The 23,621-nt window shown below is 35.7% G+C and overlaps 1 protein-coding gene across 3 annotated transcripts in view; it reads left to right on the forward strand.

Annotated features, from left to right (window-relative positions):
* Window positions 1-23,621, forward strand: part of PHKA1 (phosphorylase kinase regulatory subunit alpha 1) — a 103,295-nt gene that overhangs the window by 36,884 nt on the left and 42,790 nt on the right. For all 3 annotated transcript variants that reach the window (XM_079123711.1, XM_079123712.1, XM_079123713.1), the window contains exons 9-18: window positions 2,193-2,246; window positions 4,128-4,250; window positions 6,497-6,592; window positions 7,342-7,449; window positions 9,100-9,178; window positions 12,542-12,676; window positions 15,778-15,887; window positions 16,826-16,970; window positions 20,654-20,732; window positions 23,427-23,593. In XM_079123711.1, coding sequence (XP_078979837.1) covers window positions 2,193-2,246; window positions 4,128-4,250; window positions 6,497-6,592; window positions 7,342-7,449; window positions 9,100-9,178; window positions 12,542-12,676; window positions 15,778-15,887; window positions 16,826-16,970; window positions 20,654-20,732; window positions 23,427-23,593 — 1,096 coding nt within the window. The remainder of the gene's footprint in view (window positions 1-2,192; window positions 2,247-4,127; window positions 4,251-6,496; window positions 6,593-7,341; window positions 7,450-9,099; window positions 9,179-12,541; window positions 12,677-15,777; window positions 15,888-16,825; window positions 16,971-20,653; window positions 20,733-23,426; window positions 23,594-23,621) is intronic.

Here is a 23,621-nt window from a genome sequence, read left to right on the forward strand (position 1 = left end):
GTAAGCTAGAAAAGAAAAAATGAACAGAAAAAAAAAAAGATTAGTGGTTGCCAGAAGTTGAAGGGAGAGGTTGCTATAGCAATGCAGCTCTGGAATATTTTTTTAAAAATTTTAACAATAAGGTTTTTTTAAATTGATGCCTTATAATTATACATAATGGTGGATTTGTTGTTACATAATTGTACACGCACATAATATAACAATATAATTTGGTCAGTGTTTAAGTCAGCTTTTTCACTGCTGTGACTAAAAGACCCTGACCAGAACAACTGTAGGGGAGGAAAATTTTATTTGGGGGCTCATGGTTTCAGAGGTCTCAATACATAGGGAGTTGGCTCCATTCCCTGGGGCTTCAGATGAGGCTGAATATAGTGACAGAGGAGTGTGGCAGAGGGAAGCAGATCACATGATGATCAGAAAGCAGAGAGACTCCACTTGCCAGACACAAAATATATACCCCAAAGCCCCGCCCCCAATGCCCATCTCCTCCAGGCCACTTTACCCACCTTCAGTTAACACTCAGTTAATCAATTCACAGATTGGGTTAAGGCTCCCATAATCCAATCATTTCTCCTCTAAACCTTCTTGCCTTGTTTCACACGAGCTTTTGGGGGACACATCACATCCAAACCATAGCAGCCAATATCATACTGTTGTATTTCCCTTTTTCCTCTGTGGTCCCTTTACTCTGCTCTACTGTTCTCCCTTTGATTTTCATGAGATAACCCTCCTGTCATATGTTTTCTTTGATAAGTGGAAGCTACAGAGGGAAAAGAAAAAGAAAGGTGGGGGAGGATCTCTGGATTATTTTTAAGGTGATGGAATGGTTCTCTATGATACTGTGCTAGTAGAAATATGACTCTATGGGAAACCATTAGTGTACAGGTAGGGGACCAGGGGGACCAAGGGAGAGGGTAGGGGATGTATTGGAGAATGTTATTAATAATGTTATATGCATGTACAAATGTGCCACAATGAAACCTGCTATTCTGTATAATCAATATGCTCCAATAAAATTTTTAAAATTATTTTTTAAGTAGTATTAATGCCAAAGGGGTCATAGCTTATGTGTAATGTTAAGGAACTGAGGATAGTTCATTATCAAATATTAAATGAATGTTAACTATATACACAAAAACATGTTGAAGAAATGAAGGAATTATAAAATTACCATTAGGTAAACACTAAAATAATAACTGCTTCAGGAGAGACCCACTGATGGATGCTAAAATCTGTGGATGAAAGTTTAAGGAGAAAGAGAATATTTGCATAGTCTCAAAGTATCTCCCCCAAATATCTAATATCAAATATTTACAATGGAAAAATTACAGTGAAGAAATCCAGCAGATACCACTTTAGCCAAATGATCAGGGGGAACTTCACCACTAATAGGACATGTGGAAATCATATATCCCCTTATATGAAGCACTGAGAAGGGCACATAACTTGTTTGGTATCTTCCAGTAATACATAACCTCAATTGCATTATGAGAAAAAAACCAAACTAAACTAAATATGGGACATTATACAAGATAACTCATGAACACTCTTCAAAAGTATCAGGGTCATTAAAAACAAGGAAAGACTGAGGAACTGTCACAGATTTGAAGATACTAAGGACACAGGACAATTAAATGCAGTGTGGGATTCTAAATTGGGTCCTGGAACACAAAAAAGAGCATTAGTGGAAAAACTGATGAAAACCACTTAACTTACATATTTTGGTTAATAGTATTGTACCAAAGATAATGTTTTAGTTCTGATGAATGTTCTATGGTTATGTAAGATGTTACTATAAGATCCTGGTAATTGATGGGTATATCGGGACACTGTAATGTATTGATAACATCTCAAATTTAAAAAAATGTTTTTTAAAGCCTGTGGTCTCTATAAGCTCTGTGAGATATCAGCAGGACCACACAGATTAGTAATTAGGCTGTCACAGACTTACTCTAAGGTGGATATTGTTAGAAATGCTCACCTAAGGAAGAACCTATAACTTTGCCCTCAGTTGTAATCACATTGCTGAAATGAATTTCTGCTGCTGGGATGATTCAGGTTTTTATTTTTGTTTTTAGCTATTATGTCTGTATTGGTGAGAAATTGCACAGGATGGATTTTACCAAGCATGTATTTCTGTTTTATTGATGTATTTGTGTATAAGCTTCTAAATTTTTTCTTTGTGTCCCCAGGGTCGTTATGGTTGCTGTCGTTTCCTACGAGATGGATATAAAACTCCTAAAGAGGTAGGTTTCTTTTCAGCAAAATGAACACATGGTAGAAGGGTCGCTGTTATCTGCAGCCTTATTCAGAGATAATACATATCTCATTGATGGTACTTATGTAGATCACTAAATAGGATAACAATAACTGATGTTTACTGTATTTGTTGGACTTCACTGCCACATTCTCAGTTTGGGGGCCATTCTGGTCTAAATGAAAAGAAAGAAAACTCTTGCAGTTGGTTAGTTTCAGGAAAGAATTACTGATGAATGCTAAAATCAGGGCAAAAGCTTAAGCAAAAACAAAATTTGCATAGTCGCAAAGTAGCTCCCCCCAAATATTTAATATCTACAAAGAGCAAAATCTTGCCATCAGTACATCTTTCTGGTCCCTTGTCTTAGTACATTTTCTGTTGCCAATAATGTAATACCACAAAATGGGTGTGTTATGTAGAAAGGTGGCTTGTTTATTTTGGCTCACAGTTCTGGAAGTATAAGTTCAAGGATCCATATCTAGTGATGGGCATCACGTGGCAAGAGACAGGGAGCATGAGCATGTCTGTGTGTCTCTTCTGGTCATTCTCTCTTTTAATACAGCCACCAGTAGTCAGTAATGGGGGGCTCCACCCTAATGATCTTATTGAATCCCAATCCCCTCTCCCAGGCCTCACTTCTAAACAACATAGTTGGAATAAGTTTCTGCCGTCTTAATAACTTACAGTGCAGAATAAATTTTAACACAGGGACCCTTAGGGAACACACTCAAACCAATTCCAGATCATAACAACCTTTGAAAGTTTTTTTAGTTTGTTAGTTCTAAGCAGTTCTTGATCTTGAAAAGATTAAGTTCCTTTGGTTCTAATAGACAAATTTTTCTTGGAAATATCCATGGGGAAAATTAAATACTATTAAAGGGATTTTTTTTGATCCTGGGGATTGAACTCAGAGATGCTTTACCACTGGGCTACATCTCCAGCCTTATTTATTTATTTATTTATTTATTTATTTATTTAAGACAGAGTCTAGCTAATTTGCCTAGGTTGATCTGGAACTTGCAATTTTCCTGCCTCCGTCTCCCAAATATCTAGGGTTACAGATATGTGTTACTACACTTGACTGCTAAATAGAATTAATGGTCAATAATGAACACTTTTATTGGTAATGCAAACATTGTTTAAGGCTTAGGTGAGCTGGTCAAGGGCCATTGTGATTTTTTAAATCAAGCTCAAACTCTTCTGATACACTTTCTCTTTTTCACTTTATTCCTTAGCATTGAAGTTGACTGTTGCTCCCAACAGTATACTAAAATTACACCCTGAAACATCATCATAAGCTTCTAAATGACTGATCCAATAGCCAATCCTTATTCTCCTTGACTCTCCAATATTATATCACTGTTACCTACTCCTACATTTTCTTAATTCTTTTCCTATTTTAATTTTCACAACACTATAGTCTCCTGAGTCTTCTGTCTTTCTCTCACCTCACTCTGAAGATTTACCAGAATTCTATTTATGAGTTTGCTCATTTTATATAGTATTTATTCACTAAGTTCATCTATAACTTGTAATTCATGTGTCACTTTTATGAGGATGATTCCCAAACCCTCATCTCTAGCTGCCCTGGTAAGCATTTCTATTTGAACATCCTACACTACCTCAAACTTAGTAAATATAAAACCAAATTAGACTTCATTGCAAGCTAAACTTACTTCATATACCCTCCTGTGATGTCCTTATTACCCCAGTTCCATCAGTTATAATCACCTCATACAGTACTAAATACTGACTGCCTTTTCTGAAACAAGCTTTAAGTAGTGAAAGGTCATATAATAATATCTCTGAACTAAAGATGTACATCTAAGCTCTGAGTGATAAAACAGACTGCTTATTGTGTTTTTACCAGGATCCCAATCGTTTGTACTATGAACCAGCTGAGCTGAAGCTGTTTGAAAACATTGAGTGTGAATGGCCATTGTTCTGGACATATTTTATCCTTGATGGGATCTTCAGTGGAAATACTGAACAGGTAATGAGTTGAGGAAAGAGTTTTTCGGGAGACTGATCTTGTCCTATCTTGCTCTTTCAATTAATAGTTATACCAATTCTGTGCTCAAATGGAAGTCTTCCTACTAGAAAAGAGACAGAGTTGTCCCCTATAGACTAGGAACTGAGAGTCCTATGTTAACAGATGGGAGACCTAGATTCTGTTTTTTGGCTTCAATTTTGACCATTGAATAGCTCAAATATTGTTATAGACTTCTTTAGTTCCTCTGTACATCAGAATAGTCTTTCTCTCCTCATAAATTGTAAAAAAATATTTAAGAAGATGAAAATGTCAACTATCCTAATTTGATCCTTACACACTGTATATGTGAATCAAATTACTAAACTGTATTCCATAAATGTGTACAGTTAAAATTATAGTTTTGCAGCTCTCGGGATTGAACCCAGGATTTTGCACTTGCTATGCCCATGTTCCACCACTGAACTACATCCCCAGCCTTTTAAAAAGTTTTATTTTGAGACAGAATCTCCCTAATTTGCCCAGGGCTGGTCTAAACATGCAATCCTCCTGCCTTAGTCTCCCAAGTTGCTGAGATTATAAGTGTGTGCCATCATGCCCAGCTACAATAATATTTTTTAAAAAGATATCCCTGGAGTTCTTTGAATTTCACAGATAAAGACATGTTGTAAATTCAAGGTACAATCAGTTCTGCTCGGAGATAAAAACACAAATGAACTAAAGTGGAAAATCAAGGGAAAGGGGATGCTATGAAAGTAGAAGGATGACCAGTAGAGAGAGGAGATCTGGAGGGGAGGAAGAAGAGAGTGGAAGCAGTATTGGGGAGTAAAATTGATTAAATTATGTTTTGTATATGTGTGAATATGCCACAATGAAACCTATCATTCTGTATAAATGAGATGCAACAATAAAAGAAAATAATGATAGAAATTAGAGAAAAAAGAACATAGAACAAAGAGGAAAATTTTAAAAACAGGAGGAGAGGGAAGAGTGGGGAAGGCACATAGCCATGTGGCCAGGGTCACCACCAGAGGGTTACAGATTATAATCTGTGAAGTAGTAAAAGAAGGGTTATCTAAAATGGGATAGAAAGTAATAATAGCAGGTCTGAATGGGTATAGTTCACTATCCTCCTGAGATGTGTTCATGTGTGTTTTGTGCATTGTTAAGCAGCCAAACACATTCTCAGGAAGAAACCATGTATAAGCAAATGTGAAATTTATGTTCTACTCATATTGTTCCCTAATCTATTCAATACATCAGAACAAATTTGTGTTTTCAAAACAAGTATTAGAGCAGAAATGATTGCACATTTTTCTATCATAAATTATAGGAATTTTTTACTTTGTTTTTCAGGACCTGGGATCAAACCCAGGGCCTTATGCATTCTAGGCAAGTGCTCTATCACTGAGGTACATCCCCAGCCTTTGTTTTTTTTTTTTTTTTTTTTTTTTTTTTTTGTTTGTTTGTTTTTTTACATCTTATGTATTGGTAGGCTTCAACAAATGACTAAGCGAAGGACGTAATCCTAACCATACTAGAAACCAAATTTGATGGGTGAAATGCAGCTTTAAAGTCCAACACATCCTAAATCAAGTACTACACATGGAATCAAGTAGGACTTTGGAGGCAGGCTGACTTGGGTTGAATGCTGGACTCAACCATTTCCTTGCTCTGTGATCTTCCACAAGTTCAGAACTTCTTTGAGCCTACATTTCCCTGTAAAAAGGCTTCAATCAGGACTGGGGCTGTAACAGTTGTAGAGCACTTGCCTAGCACCTGTGAGGCACTGGGTTCTATCCTCAGCACCACATATAAATAAATCAGTAAAATAAAGGTATTGTTTCCATCTACAACTAAAAAATTTTTTAAAAGTCTTCAATCACACATGCCCACTACAATTGTTATTAAAATTAAATGCATTGAAGTATACAAAGTCCTAACATAATATTTGACCTATAACAAGCTTTTACTGCCATTTTCCTTTCCTCTCCCTTTTACGTGGTTAAATAAGCAGCTTTGCATAGTACCTTTCTCTTTGCATGATACCCCTCTCTTCTAGGTCCTTACAAGAACCGTCTGCCTTTCTTTTCTCTTTATTTGACCTATAACAAGCTTTTACTGCCATTCTCCTTTCCTCTCCCTTTTACATGGTTAAATAAGCAGCTTTGCATAGTACCTTTCTCTTTGCATAGTACCCCTCTCTTCTAGGTCCTTACAAAAACCGTCTGCCTTTCTTTTCTCCGTAGGTTCAAGAGTATAGAGAGGCTCTTGAAGCAGTCCTCATCAAGGGCAAAAATGGAGTCCCACTTCTGCCAGAGCTGTATAGTGTTCCTCCTGACAGGGTAAGTTGGAAAATGCTATAATACTGATTGAAGTGGAGGCATAATTTAATAGGACTGCTTCATTTGGGTCACATAATTGCTTATCTTCCGGTTTTGATGTTCAATAAGTTTGTCTTTAGGTATAGAACAACAGAAATATGATATTCCTTTAGAAATAAATTGTTAAAGGAGTCTCAATTATGGCAATATGGTACTGGAACATAGGATGAGACCAAACTGTGATGCTGAGAATGACATAGAGATCAGTAGGTAGAACTGGAGTGATGTTTTGTGTGAGCTCTCAGTTTTTGATATTCTCTGTTTTGAGACCAATAATCCAGGATTGCTTAAGTAGATCAGGTTTGGAAAATAAAGTATGTCCTGTTTTCATTTTCCCAAAACACCAGTCAGGTATACCATTTTTCATCTTTGTGAAAGAGCACTAAACGTGAGAGATTTACAACCTTCCATTCTGGTTGCGATGGGAAGGATAAGCTCCTAGCAATATCAGTACTATCACCTAAGTTTGTTTGAAAATAGATGTCATGCCTTCACCACACCTACTCAATCAAAGTCTGCATTTTAATTAGATCCTCAGGTGATTTGTATGAATATTACAATTTATGGAGTAAGTACTGCCCTGGACTACTGTTATAATGCTTCACTTATTAGTGGATTGCCCAAGTCACTGTGTAGAGTCACAATTTAGACTCAATCTTTTATGGTCTAATATCTTAAGCCTTCTATTACTTCTTCATGTTTTCATTTAGGTCGATGAAGAATATCAAAATCCTCACACTGTGGACCGAGTACCCATGGGGAAATTGCCTCATATGTGGGGCCAGTCCCTGTACATTTTAGGAAGTTTGATGGCAGAGGTAAGGGGAAACTTTAAGCTACCATGCCTTTTTCTGCCTTGGTCACCTTAATAATCAGATTTGTGAGTGGCTCATTCAATCTGAAGGATGTCTTGCCTTTTGTACTTTGCCTTAATTATAGCTTTTCCTCCAAGTCCTCAGAGTAGGAAGCATGGTCAGCCCTTGATGAAAATCTCATACTTCCTGGCAACCATTTTCCTCAGTCCATGCAGGGCTCCCTACTTTGGCATTGTACTTGGGGATACTAAAGAATCAAGATCAGAAGTTTTCCCATTCAAAATTCCTCAGTACCTTGCCTGGTGATGAATGCAATTGCCCTTAGATAGTAATTACTGATAATGGATTAAGTGCTAATCTTTCCAAGTAACATAATGTTTCATTCTTTAATTGAATTAACTAATCCTTTTAGACACCCTGACAACTGGGTAAGAACACTATGGACTTTTTGTTTGGTTGTTTTGGGTTTTCTGTTTGTTTTTTGGTCAGGTACTCACAAAATGTTCCTCAAATCAAATTCTGTTGAGACAGCCCTTAATGAAGCACTTCTACCTTTGAATCCAGCTTCTTTGTGGCATTTTGAACCAACACAAAGGGTTTTGTTTCTCCAGAGTTTTCCAGATTTACTGGTGAATCTATTTCCCCATTGTAGGTTATTTGGATGTGATATATGAACAGGTTCCTAGAGAATCTGCTTTGGGCATTAGCTGTCCTTTCTGAGCCACATTCTTTGACCTATTTATATGTGATAATTTCTTTTCTGAAGCTGTTTTCATTTGTTTTGTTTCTTCCTGGGACCATGGCTGTTTGATTATCTATAGTTGACATGAACCTGAATAGAGCAAATAATGGGAAGAGTGCTTTGTTTAAAGTATTCCATACCTGGTAAACTTCTCATTCAGCTAGAATAAGTTATATGTAATGAAAACAGGAGGAGATAAGTGGTATGCTTAAAAATAAAATAAGTGAGTTCATCCCATTTCATAAAGGACAGAAACTCAAGTTAAGTCAAAAGATTTTTGATAGTTAGGCACAGTGGTACACAGCTGTTATCCCAGCTACTAGGGCCGCTGAAGCAGGAGGATCACAAATTTGAGGCTAGCCTGAGCAACTTAGTGCAACTCTGTCTCAAAATAAAATTTTTAAAAGGCTGGGGATGTGAGTCAGTGGTATAGGTCTGGGTTTGATCCCCAAAACTGGAAAAAAAAAATATTTCCAAGGGGAAGAAAGCACAGAAGACACAGGAACAAAGTACAAAAACAGCAGGACTATTGACTTAAAATGTTTATAATAAATATTGTAGTCTGATCATCTAAATATGTGTCATCATTTGCATATCAAGAGAAAGACGAGGAGTAACCAGAAACTGTTAGTTTAGTTTTTTTTTTTTTTTTTTTTTTTTTGTGGTGCTAGGGATTGAACCCAGGTCCTTGTGCATTTATTTAGAATTTATATCCCACCTAATTCCAAGAAAAGGATTTGTGGCAGTCACTAGAAATAAACTTGAAATAAAATTAATATTGATGTGAATTATGGGAGTTCAAACATATTCATACATGAAGTGTATTTGTTTTCTTTCTGATATTATTTTCCCTAAAAATTAGCATATTTGGTTTTGGTTTTGAGACCTAATAATCTTTGATTTTTCTTTAGGGATTTTTAGCTCCTGGAGAAATTGATCCCCTGAATCGTAGATTTTCTACTGTACCAAAGCCAGATGTTGTGGTTCAAGGTGTGTATTCCATTTCCCAACAGCAAAATCTTTTATATTCAAGGTGTGGCTAGGGACAGAGAACTTTGGGCCAGTAAATTATGACTTTTTTCTTCATCTTGCATTTGTTAGATTTCAAAAAGTATATAATGATCTTGGTTCTGTTTGGTTCCAAATTTACTGTTAATCTTAATTCTAAATAAATTAATAATGTGTGATGTCAGAGGACTCAAAATATTATTTGATGTTCTTTATTTCTGGAAAGTCTTTACATTGTCACAACATTTCAGCCTCCTGGTTATCTCTGCTTCTCTGCTTCCTCTCTAACTACTTTTTCTGTGCTTTATCTGCTAGTACTCCTTTCTTTTCGTGTTTTCCTCTTGGTTCCGTACTTAATCTCATACTTTTGTCTTTCTATGTGTACAATATACTTTGTTAATTTGCTGGGACTACCTCCCTCATAATAAGTTTGCTTCTGACCATTATCTCCTTGGAGGATACACCTAACCTTTATTTTTAGTCCTAATTAAATCAGCTTAGATATGTGGGCATCTATTCTATGTAAAACACTGAGCTGAGTTATAAACATATTAAAAATTCTAGTTCCAGTACCTATAAAACTTCTCAATCACTTAATTATATGCTAATTACTACTAAATCTGTAGCAGTTTTGTTTAACATATCCCTACTTGGATGTCTCCCATACTGTATAGACTCCACATGACTAAAATCAATCAGCTGCCCCTCCTTGTACAGCATCACCTATACCTTCTTTTCCTCTTATGCACCTATACCATTAAATGACATACCATCCTCACAGTTACACCCAGGGAATCTTTCTCAATCCAAGTTTCTCCCTCTCTCTCATTTCCTTCAATCCGTTAACAAGTTCTGGTTTTTTCCCTTCCTAAATCATTCTGAAATTCATCCAGTTTTCTACAGTACCAATAGCATGATCCTAATATAGATCATCAACATCTCCCTCTTGCATTACAGCAAAACCTTTTTAATGGGTTCCTCTAACTTAACTCTAGGCCCAGCAGAGTCTCATCAGTTTCTTCTCTCTCTTTATTAACTTCTGTAACCCAGGTGTAGAAACATCAGTATAATCTTTAATGTCGTTAAAATATACTCTTTTTATGGTGCTAAGGATGAAACTCAGGACCTCACACATGCTAGGCAGGTGCTCTACCAGTGAGCTATACCCCAGCCCCTGAACATACTCTTTTTTAACTTACAGCATAAATATGTTATTCCTCTGATTGCAAGTCTACAATGGGGCTTCTCACTGCCAACATCCTTAATATGACTTACAAGGCTTTTATAATCTTTTGATTTTGTCTCCTGCTTCAGTTCTCATCACTTCCACTCCGTACTCCATGTTCCTTCTATGAAGAACTTTTTGTAATTCCTAGATCTGCCTTGTTCTTTGTTCCCTTGAGCCTTTGCCCAAGCTGTTCTTCTGTCTGGAATAATAATTTCTCCCTTCCTTTTACCATCACATCTACCAGATTAACTCCAATTTGACCCTCCAACAGGATTCATCATTTCTGTGTGTTCTTAGCATCTAGAGGTGCCTAGCATATAAGCAAAACTAAGTAAGAATTTTCTAAATATTTATAAAACATAAAATGAACAAAAAAACCAGTTGTTTGGATTGAATATGCTCCTGGGGTCCCAAAGATTTGTTCACTTGACTTTCCTTGAGTTCCCTCTATTCCTATTCCCAACTGCATTGCCCATGCAGAACCATAAAGTTCTGTAGGATATAGTTTGGAAATCATTACCCAAGAATAATATACAAGTTCCTTAAAGTGGCATATGCTCTTTATGGCAATTGACCCCCTGTCTACCTTTCCACATTCATTTCTTTTAGTGACATAAAAATGCTGTGGCAATATTGAAATGTACCTGTTTCCCCATATACACAATCACATTCTTTGTCATTTCCATTCTTTAAATTTATTCTGGACCCTCTACCTAGAATAGCTATCCCTTTTCCAATTGCTTCTTTCTCCTGACTTACTTATTCATTCTTTCATACTCAGGCATCAACTCTTTCACAATACCTTTCCTCACACTACTCTTCCCAACCCCAGCATAGACAGGTATCACTGCTGGGTATTCTCATAATATTTCATGCAAATCTCTATTTACCTAACAGATTATTTTACAATAATTTCAGGTATGTGCCACCTTCTTATGCTGTTGAGTTTTTGTCGGGGGGAGAGAACACTCATCTCTATATCTCTAGCACCTAGCATAGTAGTAAATATTTTTTAATGAACAAATGTATGACCACATGTGTTTGCCTGGACTGTTATTGGCTGTTATCATTCTTCCTCTGTACATGTTCCTCTTTCATTTTTGTGTTTTCCATTTAGAAGTGATCAAAATGATGTTATGTTCAAGGGACTCTTTAATCACCATATCCTACATATCCTGGCCCATACCTCAGCAACCTATGAGCATGAGGTTGCCAAGATAGAAAAATACACAAAGGATAATGGCAAAGGAAAGCAAAGTAGTACTTTGTTAGCCAGTTTTTTGCCCCAAAAGCTCAACAGAAAATACTGTAAAGCTGGAATTAACCAATTGGTACATTCTTTCCCCTTGTGAACCAAATGGAACACATCTATCAGTAAGGGAGCAGGAGGAAAGAGCATGTTACAAGCCAGCTGGTGTCACTTCATCATTGGTCCCAGTTAGGTATATGTTCCATAGAGGGAAAGTGAAAAGAAGAATCAGGGAGCTGGCCTGGTTTCCTGCCTTGTGGATAGGCTTACTACTTCAGGGACATCAGTGTTAATGGAAGAAAAGGGAACTTTCCAGACTTGGTAGGTTCTGGGTCTAGAGAAATGTCATCCCTATCATTACTAACCCCTCCTCCCACAAATCCACAACTATAATACCTCCTGGATGTTTATGACTTAAATCTTTATCCCCAATTCACATTGCTTTCTTTCATTGTCTAGCTATAGGGAAACTCCTGTCATCAGGACATTCTTTATTACCCTCACATTTGCAATCCTGACCTTAAGTATGTTGATCCAAAAGAGTGTGGGAAATCAGTTTTTACTAAAGCTATAAAAAACCCTCATGATGAATTTTTCCCATTTGAATATAATGTGTATCATTCTCTAAGAGCACTTAGTTACTTAGCCAAAAACACAGTCTAATACTCTAGTCATCTTTTCCATTTCCTATTTAAATAATATTGCTAATGTATCTAGGATGATATGTGCTTCATCTATTTCCTCAATAACTGTTAATTTCCTCCCCTTTCCTTTTTTTTAACCTCCAAAAGAAAGTATGTGCCATGAGAGACTTTCTATATTCCTATTGAAATAAAATTGTCTGTTGATCTCATCTTTCTTTCTGTAGTCTCCATTTTAGCAGAAACAGAAGAGATCAAGTCCATTTTGAAGGACAATGGAATTGATGTGGAGACCATTGCTGATGTGTACCCCATCAGAGTACAGCCAGCTCGTATTCTCAGTCACATTTATTCCAGTCTAGGTAAGGATTTTGGCCAACCTGCCAGAACCAAAGCATCACCCAATATGGCTTGTTTCCTTGCATTTTTCCCCATCTTGACCTTGTACTACTTTATTAAACTGGATCTGAGGAAGAATTTACAGTATCTGAAGTCCAAGTTTCTAACCCTATCTCTTCTAAGCAGGCTTAATAATTTTAGATATCCTTTAGTATGTAGGGCATGACTGCTTTCAGACAATATTATATCTTTATTCCAGGTGCGTATTCATTTAACCGGTTCTTCTCTTTCTCGGAACCTACATTTCTGTTTCAAATACATGTGAATTTCATGTAGAAGAGAATAACCAAGGAACTTGTTTTTAGGTCTGTTATACTTTGTCATGTAATGAACAAGTTGATAGTATTTTAAAATCCCTTAATCTGATACTTATTTTTTATTGGTATTTATTTTTATTTAATTTAAATATTAAATGGTGATATTTTCCACACTCAATAAATTACTATATTGTTAGCTTTTAAGAGATATGGGAGTTAGAGGGATACCTCAGTTTCAGAGTATGTGTCTAGTATGTCTAAGGTCTAGCACCAATAAAAATGATATGAAAAGTTCTAAACTACCTTTGTGGAAGACTACAGAATGATCCCCAAAGATATCCAGGTCCTAATCCCTAGGACCTATGAACATTACCTTATATGGCAAAAGGAACTTGGCAGGTATAGCTAAAATAAGGAGCTTGAGATGTAAATATTATCCTGGATTATTCAATTGAACCCTAATTGTAATCACAAATATCCTTATAAGATACATACAGAGGGCTATCTGACTACAGAATTAGGAGATGTGACTACAGAAGGAAGAGGTTATTGTGATGAGACTATGATCCAAGGAATTCCCACATTCTTTAGAAGTTGGAAGAAGCAAGGAGTGGTTCCTTCCCTGGAACCTCCAGAAGGAGTCAGCCCTGGTAAAACCTTGATTTTGATTTTAGCTCCATAATACTCATTTTGAACTTTGAGATCATTTGCTTATTTACTGTGGGGCTGGGGATTGAACCTAGGACCTCGAAGCATTCAACCACTGAACTACATTCCCACCCCAAATATCAATGAGATTTGTAACATATATATTCCCTAGTTTGTTACTTTCTTTTTATTTTCTTACCCTTTTGCAAATCTTTAAATATCAAATACATCAATTTTATCAGATATATTTTCCACTCCTTTCAAAATTATGAATATATCTCCTAGTTTCATCTGAAATAGATAGTTTCTGGTTCTGTTCAGTTTTCATAAGTTGTAAGCTATCTAATTTACAGATGATATATACATATTGACTACAGGAAACTGGGGAATAGAGAAAAGCATAAAGGAAAGAGATAAAAACCACTTGTAATTCCACTACTCTGAGGAATTTGCTCTTTTTATTTTGGTGTACTTGCTTCCAATAAGTTTATTTGTGTGTGGGGGGATACTGGGGACTGAACCCAGGGGTGCTTAACCACTGAGCCAAATCCTCAGCCCCTTTTATATTTTATTTAGAGACAGGGTCTCACTGTGTTGCATAGGACCTTAGTAAATTGCTGAGGCTGGTTTGAACTCACGATCCTCCTGGTTCAGTCTACCAAGCTGTTGGGATTACAGGCAGACGCTTCACCACTGAGCTATATCCCCAGCTGTTTTATTTTGAGACAGGGTTTCGCTAAATTTCTTAGTGCCTTGCTAAATTACTGAGGTTGGCCTTGAGTTTGCAGTCCTCCTGCCTCAGCCTCATGAGTCACTGGGATTACAGGCATGTGCCACCACACTCAGCAGCAATTCTAAGTATGTACCTAAAAGAAATGAAAGCAGGAATTTGAACAGGTATTTTCTATGCCAACATATAGCATTGTTTACAATAGCTAAAAGGGGGGCACAACCCAAACATCCATCAGTAGATGGATAGATAAACAAAATATGGTATATACACTGGATGAAATATTATTGAGCCTTAAAAGGAAATTCTGACATGTGCTATAACATAGGTGAACCTTGAAGACATTATGCTAAGTGAAATCAGCCAATTACAAATGGACAGATATTGAATAATTTTAATTATACAAGGTACCTAGAATATTCAAATTCATAAACACAAGGTAGAATGGTGGTTCTCAAGCTGGGAGGAGGAGGACATGAGAAGTTACTATTTAATGGGTCAGAAATTCAGATTGGGAAGATAAAAAGTTCTGGAGATGGAAGGTGGATGAGTTCACAATCCTGTTACTGTATTTAAAGCCACTAATTGTACACTTAAATATTAAAATAGGTTTGGTGCAGTGGTGCATGCCTATAATCCCATCTACATGGGAGGCTGAGGCAGAAAGATTGCAAGTTTGAGGCCAGTGTTAGCAACTTAGTAAGACCCTGTCTCAAAATAAAGATAAAAAAGACTGGGGATGTAGCTCATGGGTAGAAAGCCCCTGGGTTTGATCCCCAGTTCCAAAAAAAAATTATTAAAATGATAAATTTTATTCTATGTATACTTTAATAAAAAAGAAAAAACAAAAACAAAAAGGAAAGAGAAGTGAATAAATCTAGTTGGGAAACCACATTCAAATAAATTGTGTGATTTACTAAGCAGGCCCTGAAATGTGACCAAGGCGTTGACAGTTCTGTGGTTCTGGCCTCCAAAGAATAAATGAACTCTAAAAATGTAGCTTATTTTTTAAGTATAGTACTTAGGATAAAGTAAGGGAAAACATCAAATACTCAAAAATATGCTTAAAAAATAAAAAAGTATTAAAAGTGTTGTCAGTATTGACATGAAAATATATTCACTGAGTATTTTGGGGGGAAAATTTAAGAGTAATATGTATAGTATTATCCTGTGGTATACAGGAAAATATGTGTGAAAATTTTAATAATTTCCTCATTGTAAAAGGTATTGATTTAATGATGGCCTTTTGGAAGATGAAAGAAACCTGAGTACATTTAACATAAACATCAATTATAAGATTGATTCCAATTTCAGAATGCTCAATTGAAGAAGGAAAACATCTTCAACTCAACATATATATGTTAAAAAAGACTTGCTGCTTTAATTAATGCACTGAAAATATCTTGACCTTTTCTTAATTTTGTGTCAGGATGCAACAGTAGAATGAAACTCAGTGGACGACCTTATAGATTCATGGGAGTACTTGGAACTTCAAAACTCTATGACATTCGGAAAACTATCTTTACTTTCACTCCCCAGGTGGGTGAAATAACTGGTAACCTGCCCTGAATTAAGAGAGAAACATTGCAGAAATAAAGTATTTACTGGAATTGGGATAAATATCAAAGAGTTCCATGAGGCCTTGCACATATTAAGTTGCTCAATAAATATTTGTTGAGTTGAACTGAATCAAACTTGCTCCACAGTTATGACAAGTGATTCAAGTGATTGTGACTACCAAGAGTAGTCCTGGGTTTTGCAGGATTTTACAAATGTTACTTACAAAGTTCCCCTTATTTTAAAAAGTTAAAATAAGGTTGTAATATTTGTCCTTTATAAATAAAGTACAATCTTTTTTATTCAGCTACTAAATTAATGTGTTTCCATTATTTGGGGAAGGGGCCTTTTTATGTGCATGGAAATCTTAATCTTCTAAACAAAAATGCCAGGATTGTTGAGCTGTGAGTATACATATTGGTGGCATGATGTTTATTGACTACATCAAAATAACAAGCCCTATGTGTGTGTCTGGGGAGGAGAAACTTCCAGAAAGTGTAAACTCCCCATTTTTCATCTTACTTGTGAAATAGTACAGCTAAGATACATACACACCCAAAAGTAGTGGATCCTAGACTGTTTCAGACTGAAATTTGCTAGCTATATGACTTTACCATTCCACATATTGCTTCTGAGCTTTATTTTGCATTTATTAAAAGAAGAAAAGTACTCATCAGGTGGTTATAGGTTTGAATAAAATTATATACTTGAAAAGACTTTCTAAACGGGAGCACTAAAAATGTCAGAAATTTGTTGTATGTGCTGTTTGACCACCACATACTTTGGGACTTATTATACATTAAATTTGGGAATATCATTACTTCTATGATATCTTGTACAGCCTTCGGAATATGTATTTTTAAAATATTATTTGATAGTTATGAGAACAAATTGTTCTGAAGTATTATTTTTTTTCTCAGTTTATAGACCAGCAACAGTTCTACCTGGCTCTGGACAATAAGATGATAGTGGAAATGCTCAGAACAGATCTCTCCTACCTCTGTAGCCGCTGGAGGATGACAGGCCAGCCCACCATCACCTTCCCCATCTCACACAGCATGCTTGGTAAGGGCTCAAAGAGTCAAGGAATGACTATATTTTTAAAAATATGACAGATGTTTAATCCTTCAACATCCCAGATGTAGTGTAGAGCTAGCTACTTATGACTTATTCTTCCTCTTTTGTTTTCTAAGCATTGGGGTCACATAGGGTGGATAAGTCATATCAGGTCTCTGCTTTCCTAAAACATGTTTTAGAAAGCTAAGACACAATAAATGTGAAACAAATACACAAGAATATTTCAAATGGTTTGAGAGCCACAATTTTTAAAAAATGTAGCAGAGAATACCTTGGTTGGGGGTGACTTTAGTTAATTTATTTCTAAGTCAATTTATAAAAACTATATTCATGCAGTTCTTTTTTAAATGTTTTGATTAGTGCAGTATAGTTATACATGATATTGGGGTTCATACTGACATAATCATACATGTATGGAATATAATTGCTCAACTTCAGTCCACAATACTTTCTCTTCCCCTCCTTCCCCTTCTCCTTGCCCCTGTTTCCTCTCCTCTATTCTACTGGTCTTCCTTCTATTTATTTATAGTTTTAAAAATTAGTGCTTTATAGATACAGATTCTTTTTAGAGATAGAAATACTAGCTGGTGTGGTGGGGTACACCTGTAATCCCAGTAACTTGAGAGACCGAGGCAGGAGGATTTCAAGTTCAAAGCCAGCCTTGGAGACTTAGTAAGACCCTGCCTCAAAATTAAAATAAAAAGGGACTTGGGTGTAGCTCAGCGGCAGACAGCCCCTAAGTTAAATTGCCAGTTCCAAAAGAAAAAAAAGTAATACTACATTCTGTATCTTATTCCAGTGGATTAAGATTTTATAGATAAATTCCCAAGTTTCTCCTTCCAAAGCCTGTCTAATGGAAAAAGTAAGCTTAGCGGAGAAAAAGTGAAAGGGCTTTTGGCTTATCTTTTTTTTCTTTTTTGGCTGGGCTTCCTGCCATTGCTTAGTTGAAACTGGGTGAAAGGCTTTATTGTTCTTTGAGTTCCTGGAAGACTAGAGCCAATACTGAAGCCACTGCTTTCTTTCTGGGCTTCTGTTGCTTCCAAAGGTTTGTTTATACTGCCAAAGTACATAGAGTTCCTTTTCACTAAAGAAGAATCCTTTATTATAAATCATTTAAAATCCAGATAGACTGTTAGGGATTTTGGTCGCATCTCAAAAGTGCTTCAGAATCACAGGAGTTGAGAAAGTAGGGTAGTCTTTCTTCTTTTTCTCTTTATTTAATTAGGACAATTAATAAGTACCCATTTAATAACTACTATGTTCCCAGAACTGTCTTTAGAAAGTCGAAAGTCTTAATTGGAGGGGCAAAATTAATACATAGGAATAACAGAAATCAACCATTAGTTTAGTATTTCATAGTTTAAGTTATCAGATTGTAAAAGAATATTTCTCAACTGAGGTGGGACGTAGGCAGGTTTTTTGGAATTGTTAATATAAAAATGGGAGGAGGCAAGAAGAAAGGTACTCTGAGGGGGGAAATACCATCAGTGTAGCCTGAAGGCAGGAATGAGTTTGACTTGTGAGGCCAGTGAAGAGACTAAACTGAATAGAATGGATTTTTCATACTGGAGTATAATTATAAACAAAACTAGAGAAGTACAGTAGGATCAGATTATGTAAACCCTGAAAATTTGCAAAGATATTTAAACAGATTTTCTCTGAAGTCTGAAACTATCAAAAGGTTTTGAGTAGGGAGTGACATGATCAAAGTGATGTTTAAGAAATATTGGTTTGTGACAGTACACATTGTAATGAGGAGAGACTGATCTCAAGAAAGCTAATTTACATGTGAGGTAAAGGAAAGATACATTAAACTGGTGGTATTGAAAATAGAGTAGAAATGAGTGGTGGTACGTGCCTGCAGTCCCAGCTACTCAAGAGGCTGAAGCAGAAAGTTCATTTGAGCCTAGAAATTTAAGGCCAGCCTGGACAGTGTAGCGAGATCCTATTTCCAACAAATAGCTGGGCATGATGGCATGTACCTGTAATCCCAGTGACTCAAAAGGCTGAGGCAGGAGGATTCCAAATTTGAGGCCAACCTCAGCAACTTACCAAGAATTTGTCTCTAAATAAATAAGTACATAAATAAAATAAAGGCAATGTCACTCAGTGGTAAAGTGCCCCTGGGTCCAGCCCCCTGTACCAAAAAAAAAAAAAAAAAAAAAAAAGGCTCCTTGGGGGTGAGAGATGAGGAAATAATAATGGAAAAAAAATGGTTGAGAAACACTACTATAGAGAAGTGAAGTAAGATCTATCAATAAGGAGGCTATGGCAAAGAAGATAAAGACAGCATTTCAAACAGAGGCCAAAGACTATAAATAAATGCATTTCAGATGATAAAGAATTTAGACTTACTACTCTACTTTTTGTGAAAATGCAAATTCTAGGTTACTCAAAGATCTACACACACACACACACACACACACACAATAAACACATGAAAATATTAGAAGAAAATATGGGAGAATATTTTTGCAATCTTAGACTGAAGAAAACTGTCCTTTGCAATATATAAAAAGAAAAAATGACAAATTCAAAAACATAAAAACATAAAAAGCATCAAGGATGAGGTTGAAAGACAAATAATTAAGCTAGAGAGAGTATTTGCCATATATCTATAATACTCACAGAACATATAAAATTATTAAAAGTTGATTGAAAAAAGAAAGAAAAACTACTTTAGTGGAAAAATGATCCTTGATAGGCAATTCATAAAAGAAATACAAATGGTCAGTAAATAAATACATGCTCAAGTTAATGGTAATAAAATTAAAACTGTGTCTTCTTGTTTTATCTATAAGATAAACAAAGATTTAAAAGATTATTAATTCCCACTATTGTTAAAAGTATGGAAGTGCAGTCGCTTTCTGTACTGTTGGCAGAAATATAATTGGCACAATGATTTTAGTGGTAATTTGACAGTTTCCTATAACATTTTTTAGTATTTGTTCCCTTTGTCCTACAAGTTCTACTTGTAAAAATTTAACCTAAGGAAATAATAGAATGAGTCCATAAAGATATAGGTACAATGATCTTCAGTACAGTGTTGATTGTAACTTAAAAACAGTTTAAATGTCAACTATGGAATCATTTTCAGCTTTTACAAAAGATGAATTAGAAAAAGTAGATCACAAATGATTATCTGTAGTATAATCATTTTCACATGAATTCAGATGATTATTAGCCTTCTACATATTTTTATGCTTATGCATACGCAAATACATTAAGGCTGAGGAAAGCTGTCCGTTGCAAGACACAAAAAGGAAAAATTGACAAACTTAAAAACATGAAATTTTAAATCAATCTCATATAAAAAACACCAAGGATACGGTACTTAAGATATACGAATGAGATAATATATATAAAACATTTATCATAGCACTTGGCATATAGCAGTCACTGCTGCATATTTATGTTAGCATTCAGAAGTCATTAAACTCTCTGCCATCAGATACTGTACTAAGTACTTATGATGAATAAAATAATGCCTTTGAAGGACTGTCAACTGGTCACAACCCCATGTGCCCATTCTGCAGTGTTGCTTCTCAGATGAATTATTAAAATATAGGGTGATCATTTGTACCATTACCACCAGAATGTTGGTTTGAAATATTTCCCCCTCTTTAAAGTTAAAACCACAAAGATTGTGTTAAAATTCTCTCCATTTCAAGATGAAGATGGAACCAGCTTGAATTCAAGTATCCTGGCAGCACTCCGAAAAATGCAGGATGGCTATTTTGGTGGGGCAAGGTAAGTGACATATATATTCCTGTAAGTGAAATGAATGGAAACTTAGGAATTGAATATAGTAATGGCAGACTCGTGATGCCTTTCTTTGTCTTCAATAACACAATCCCATCATATTCAGAGGAGCTAGAATTTGATTGAATTAATCAAGGAATGTTTGGAAGATTTGCATACCCTGTTCTTTTCCTATATCTTAGGGGTCCAGAAAACTTACTATTTAGAAAAAGAAACTTACTGAATTATGCAATTCTGGCTGCTTATTTTCTCCCAAGATTTTGTTTTTGAAAAATTTTCAACTTACAGAAATCTGTAAGCATAGTACTAAACACCCATATACCCTTTTTCAGTATTCACCTTTTATTGATATTTGCCTCAATGTGTCTTTTCTCTCTCCCCTCTCCTCTCTTCCTCTGTTCCTCCCTACTCACCTCTCTCACCCATCCATATGTGCATACACACACACACACACACACATACTCTCTCTACATATATATACACACATACACACACATACACATACTTTTTTACTAAGAAGGTTAGCTACAGACATTACTCTTCAGTCATAAATACTTCAGTTTCCATCACCCAAGAACAAGGACATTACCATAAATAACTACAATATAATCATCAAATGTAGGGAATTTTATATTAATACTCTACAGTATTTCCCTCTTATCTCTAGGGGATACCATACCTAGATACATCTGGAGGATGCCTGAAACCACAGATAGCTATAAATTAGGTACAGAAAGAGATGAAAACAATAACTAAAAATAAAATAAAACAATTATAGCAATATACTATGATAAAATTTATTGAAAAATATTTAATATTTTTGGATAACCATAGACCTTGAATAATGAAACAATGGAAAGCCAACCCACAGAAAAGAAAGGAATAACATGTCTAATATCTGATATGGATTCCATATTTAAAATTACCCAGTTGCCCCAGTAATGTTTTCCCATAGCTTTTTTCCCTATCCAGGATCCAACCAAAGGAGTACTTACTTCCAAACAAGTAAACATTAGCATTTAATTATTATATCTCTTTGATATCTTTTAATCTAGAACAGTTTCCCAGCATTTTGATACTCTTTCTTGATAATTTCATTAAGTTTTGAAGAATGCAGTTCAGTTATTTTGTAGGATATGTCTCAATTTGGATTTGTCAGGTTATATGTTTGGCAGGAGTATTACCTGTGTAATGTTGAGTCCTTGTTTTAATTTAGAATCTTTAAGATGATGGAGAGCATCCTTTAAATGATTAGGAGAGATACAAGTTGGGAATATAGATTTTATTACTTACTGGCCAGGGAAGGAGTAAATGGCATGCTCAGAAACCACACACAGAGACCAGAGAGCTCAAGGAGACCCATGGGCCAACACCTGTATTGGGATCCAGGGCATTATACAAACAGGTTTCACATAAGGAATTTTAAGGGGTAGATTTAAAGCAAGCAGATATGAATTTCAGGATGTCACACTATGGCTCAGAAGTGGTCATTGAGCATATCTGCACAGTCTATGAAGGGTGTGAGGGTCAACAGGGCCAGTAAAAGAGGTTGTATCTAGCTGTACTGTAGGAATGAGGTCACCAGAAGGAAGTTGTGTAAGGCAGATATCTGAATCAATCCTACTGAGGAACTGGAGGAGGTGCAGAACTTTAAACTATCAAGGATGACTGAGCCTTCCCTGTGATGTGAGGGAGTTATTAAACATATTCAACATAGATGTTGAAGCAACCTAAAATTATAAAAAAATTACTATAGTCCTTCTCAGGGCATCGTATCAGGAGGCACATGAGATTGGTTTGTTACCTTATTAGTGATGTTAATCTTGATCACTTGGGTACAGTGGTGTCTGCCAATTTTCTCCATCTGTTTTCCCCAACAATCTTTGACCAAATGATTAGCTTTCATTGATTCTTCCATGAATTTTTACTAATAGAGTTACAAAGGGCATTTCTATTTCTATAACTCTTTGTACATTCATAGTTGACATTGCTATGTATAAAAGGGAGCTTGTCTTCTCCTGTGTTTTATAATTTAGTATCAGCATAGATTCATAGATTCTTGTTTTATTTCAATATGTCATGATCCATTCCTGTCATTGTTTATTTCAATGTTCTCATTATCCAAGGTCTGGGCATTAGTAGCCCCTTTAAAACTGGATTCTTTAGAAAATTATTACTACTCACTTTTCTCTTGAGTTTTGTAATTGGCTTTATAAGTAGGGGAAGATATAACTTATATGCTATTATAACGTATAAAATTTTCAAATACCATCTTTCATGTTCAAAATGGTCATTGAGGGCTAGTTTTTAAATGATATGATGGGTTCATTGTGATTTATCTTCATTCTCTCCTGGCCTCTCTAAGTAGCCAATGCAAATTTTTATCAAACATCTGACATAGTTATCAAAATAACATATGGCAGTGGAAGAGAACAAAATTGATGTACTAGTGGATTGTGAACCCATAATTGTAGACTTTATTAACAGAGACCTCTGACCATTGAAGCTGAACATTATGCCTAGGAGTGCTGAGAAATTTCACTTTTATAAAATTTATGCTAAAGATGAATTTTAGTAATCCCCCAACAAAATATGCTAGGTATTCTTTTATCACTAAGATTTTGTGGTGTTTAAAAGGATCTCCCCTGATTTCCTGTTTTGTATCTACCCTCTGATTGTCAGGATTCAAACAGGTAAATTGTCAGAATTTTTGACAACATCCTGCCGCACACACTTGAGCTTCATGGACCCTGGACCGGAGGGTAAGCTGTACAGTGAAGATTATGATGACACCTATGATGAGCTCGAATCTGGCAACTGGATGGATGGCTATGATTCAATCAATAATGGTAAGGAGGCTTCATAAAGCACTGGCTG

The sequence above is a fragment of the Sciurus vulgaris genome (genome assembly GCF_902686455.1).
Source record: "Sciurus vulgaris genome assembly, chromosome: X".
NCBI lineage: Eukaryota > Metazoa > Chordata > Mammalia > Rodentia > Sciuridae > Sciurus > Sciurus vulgaris.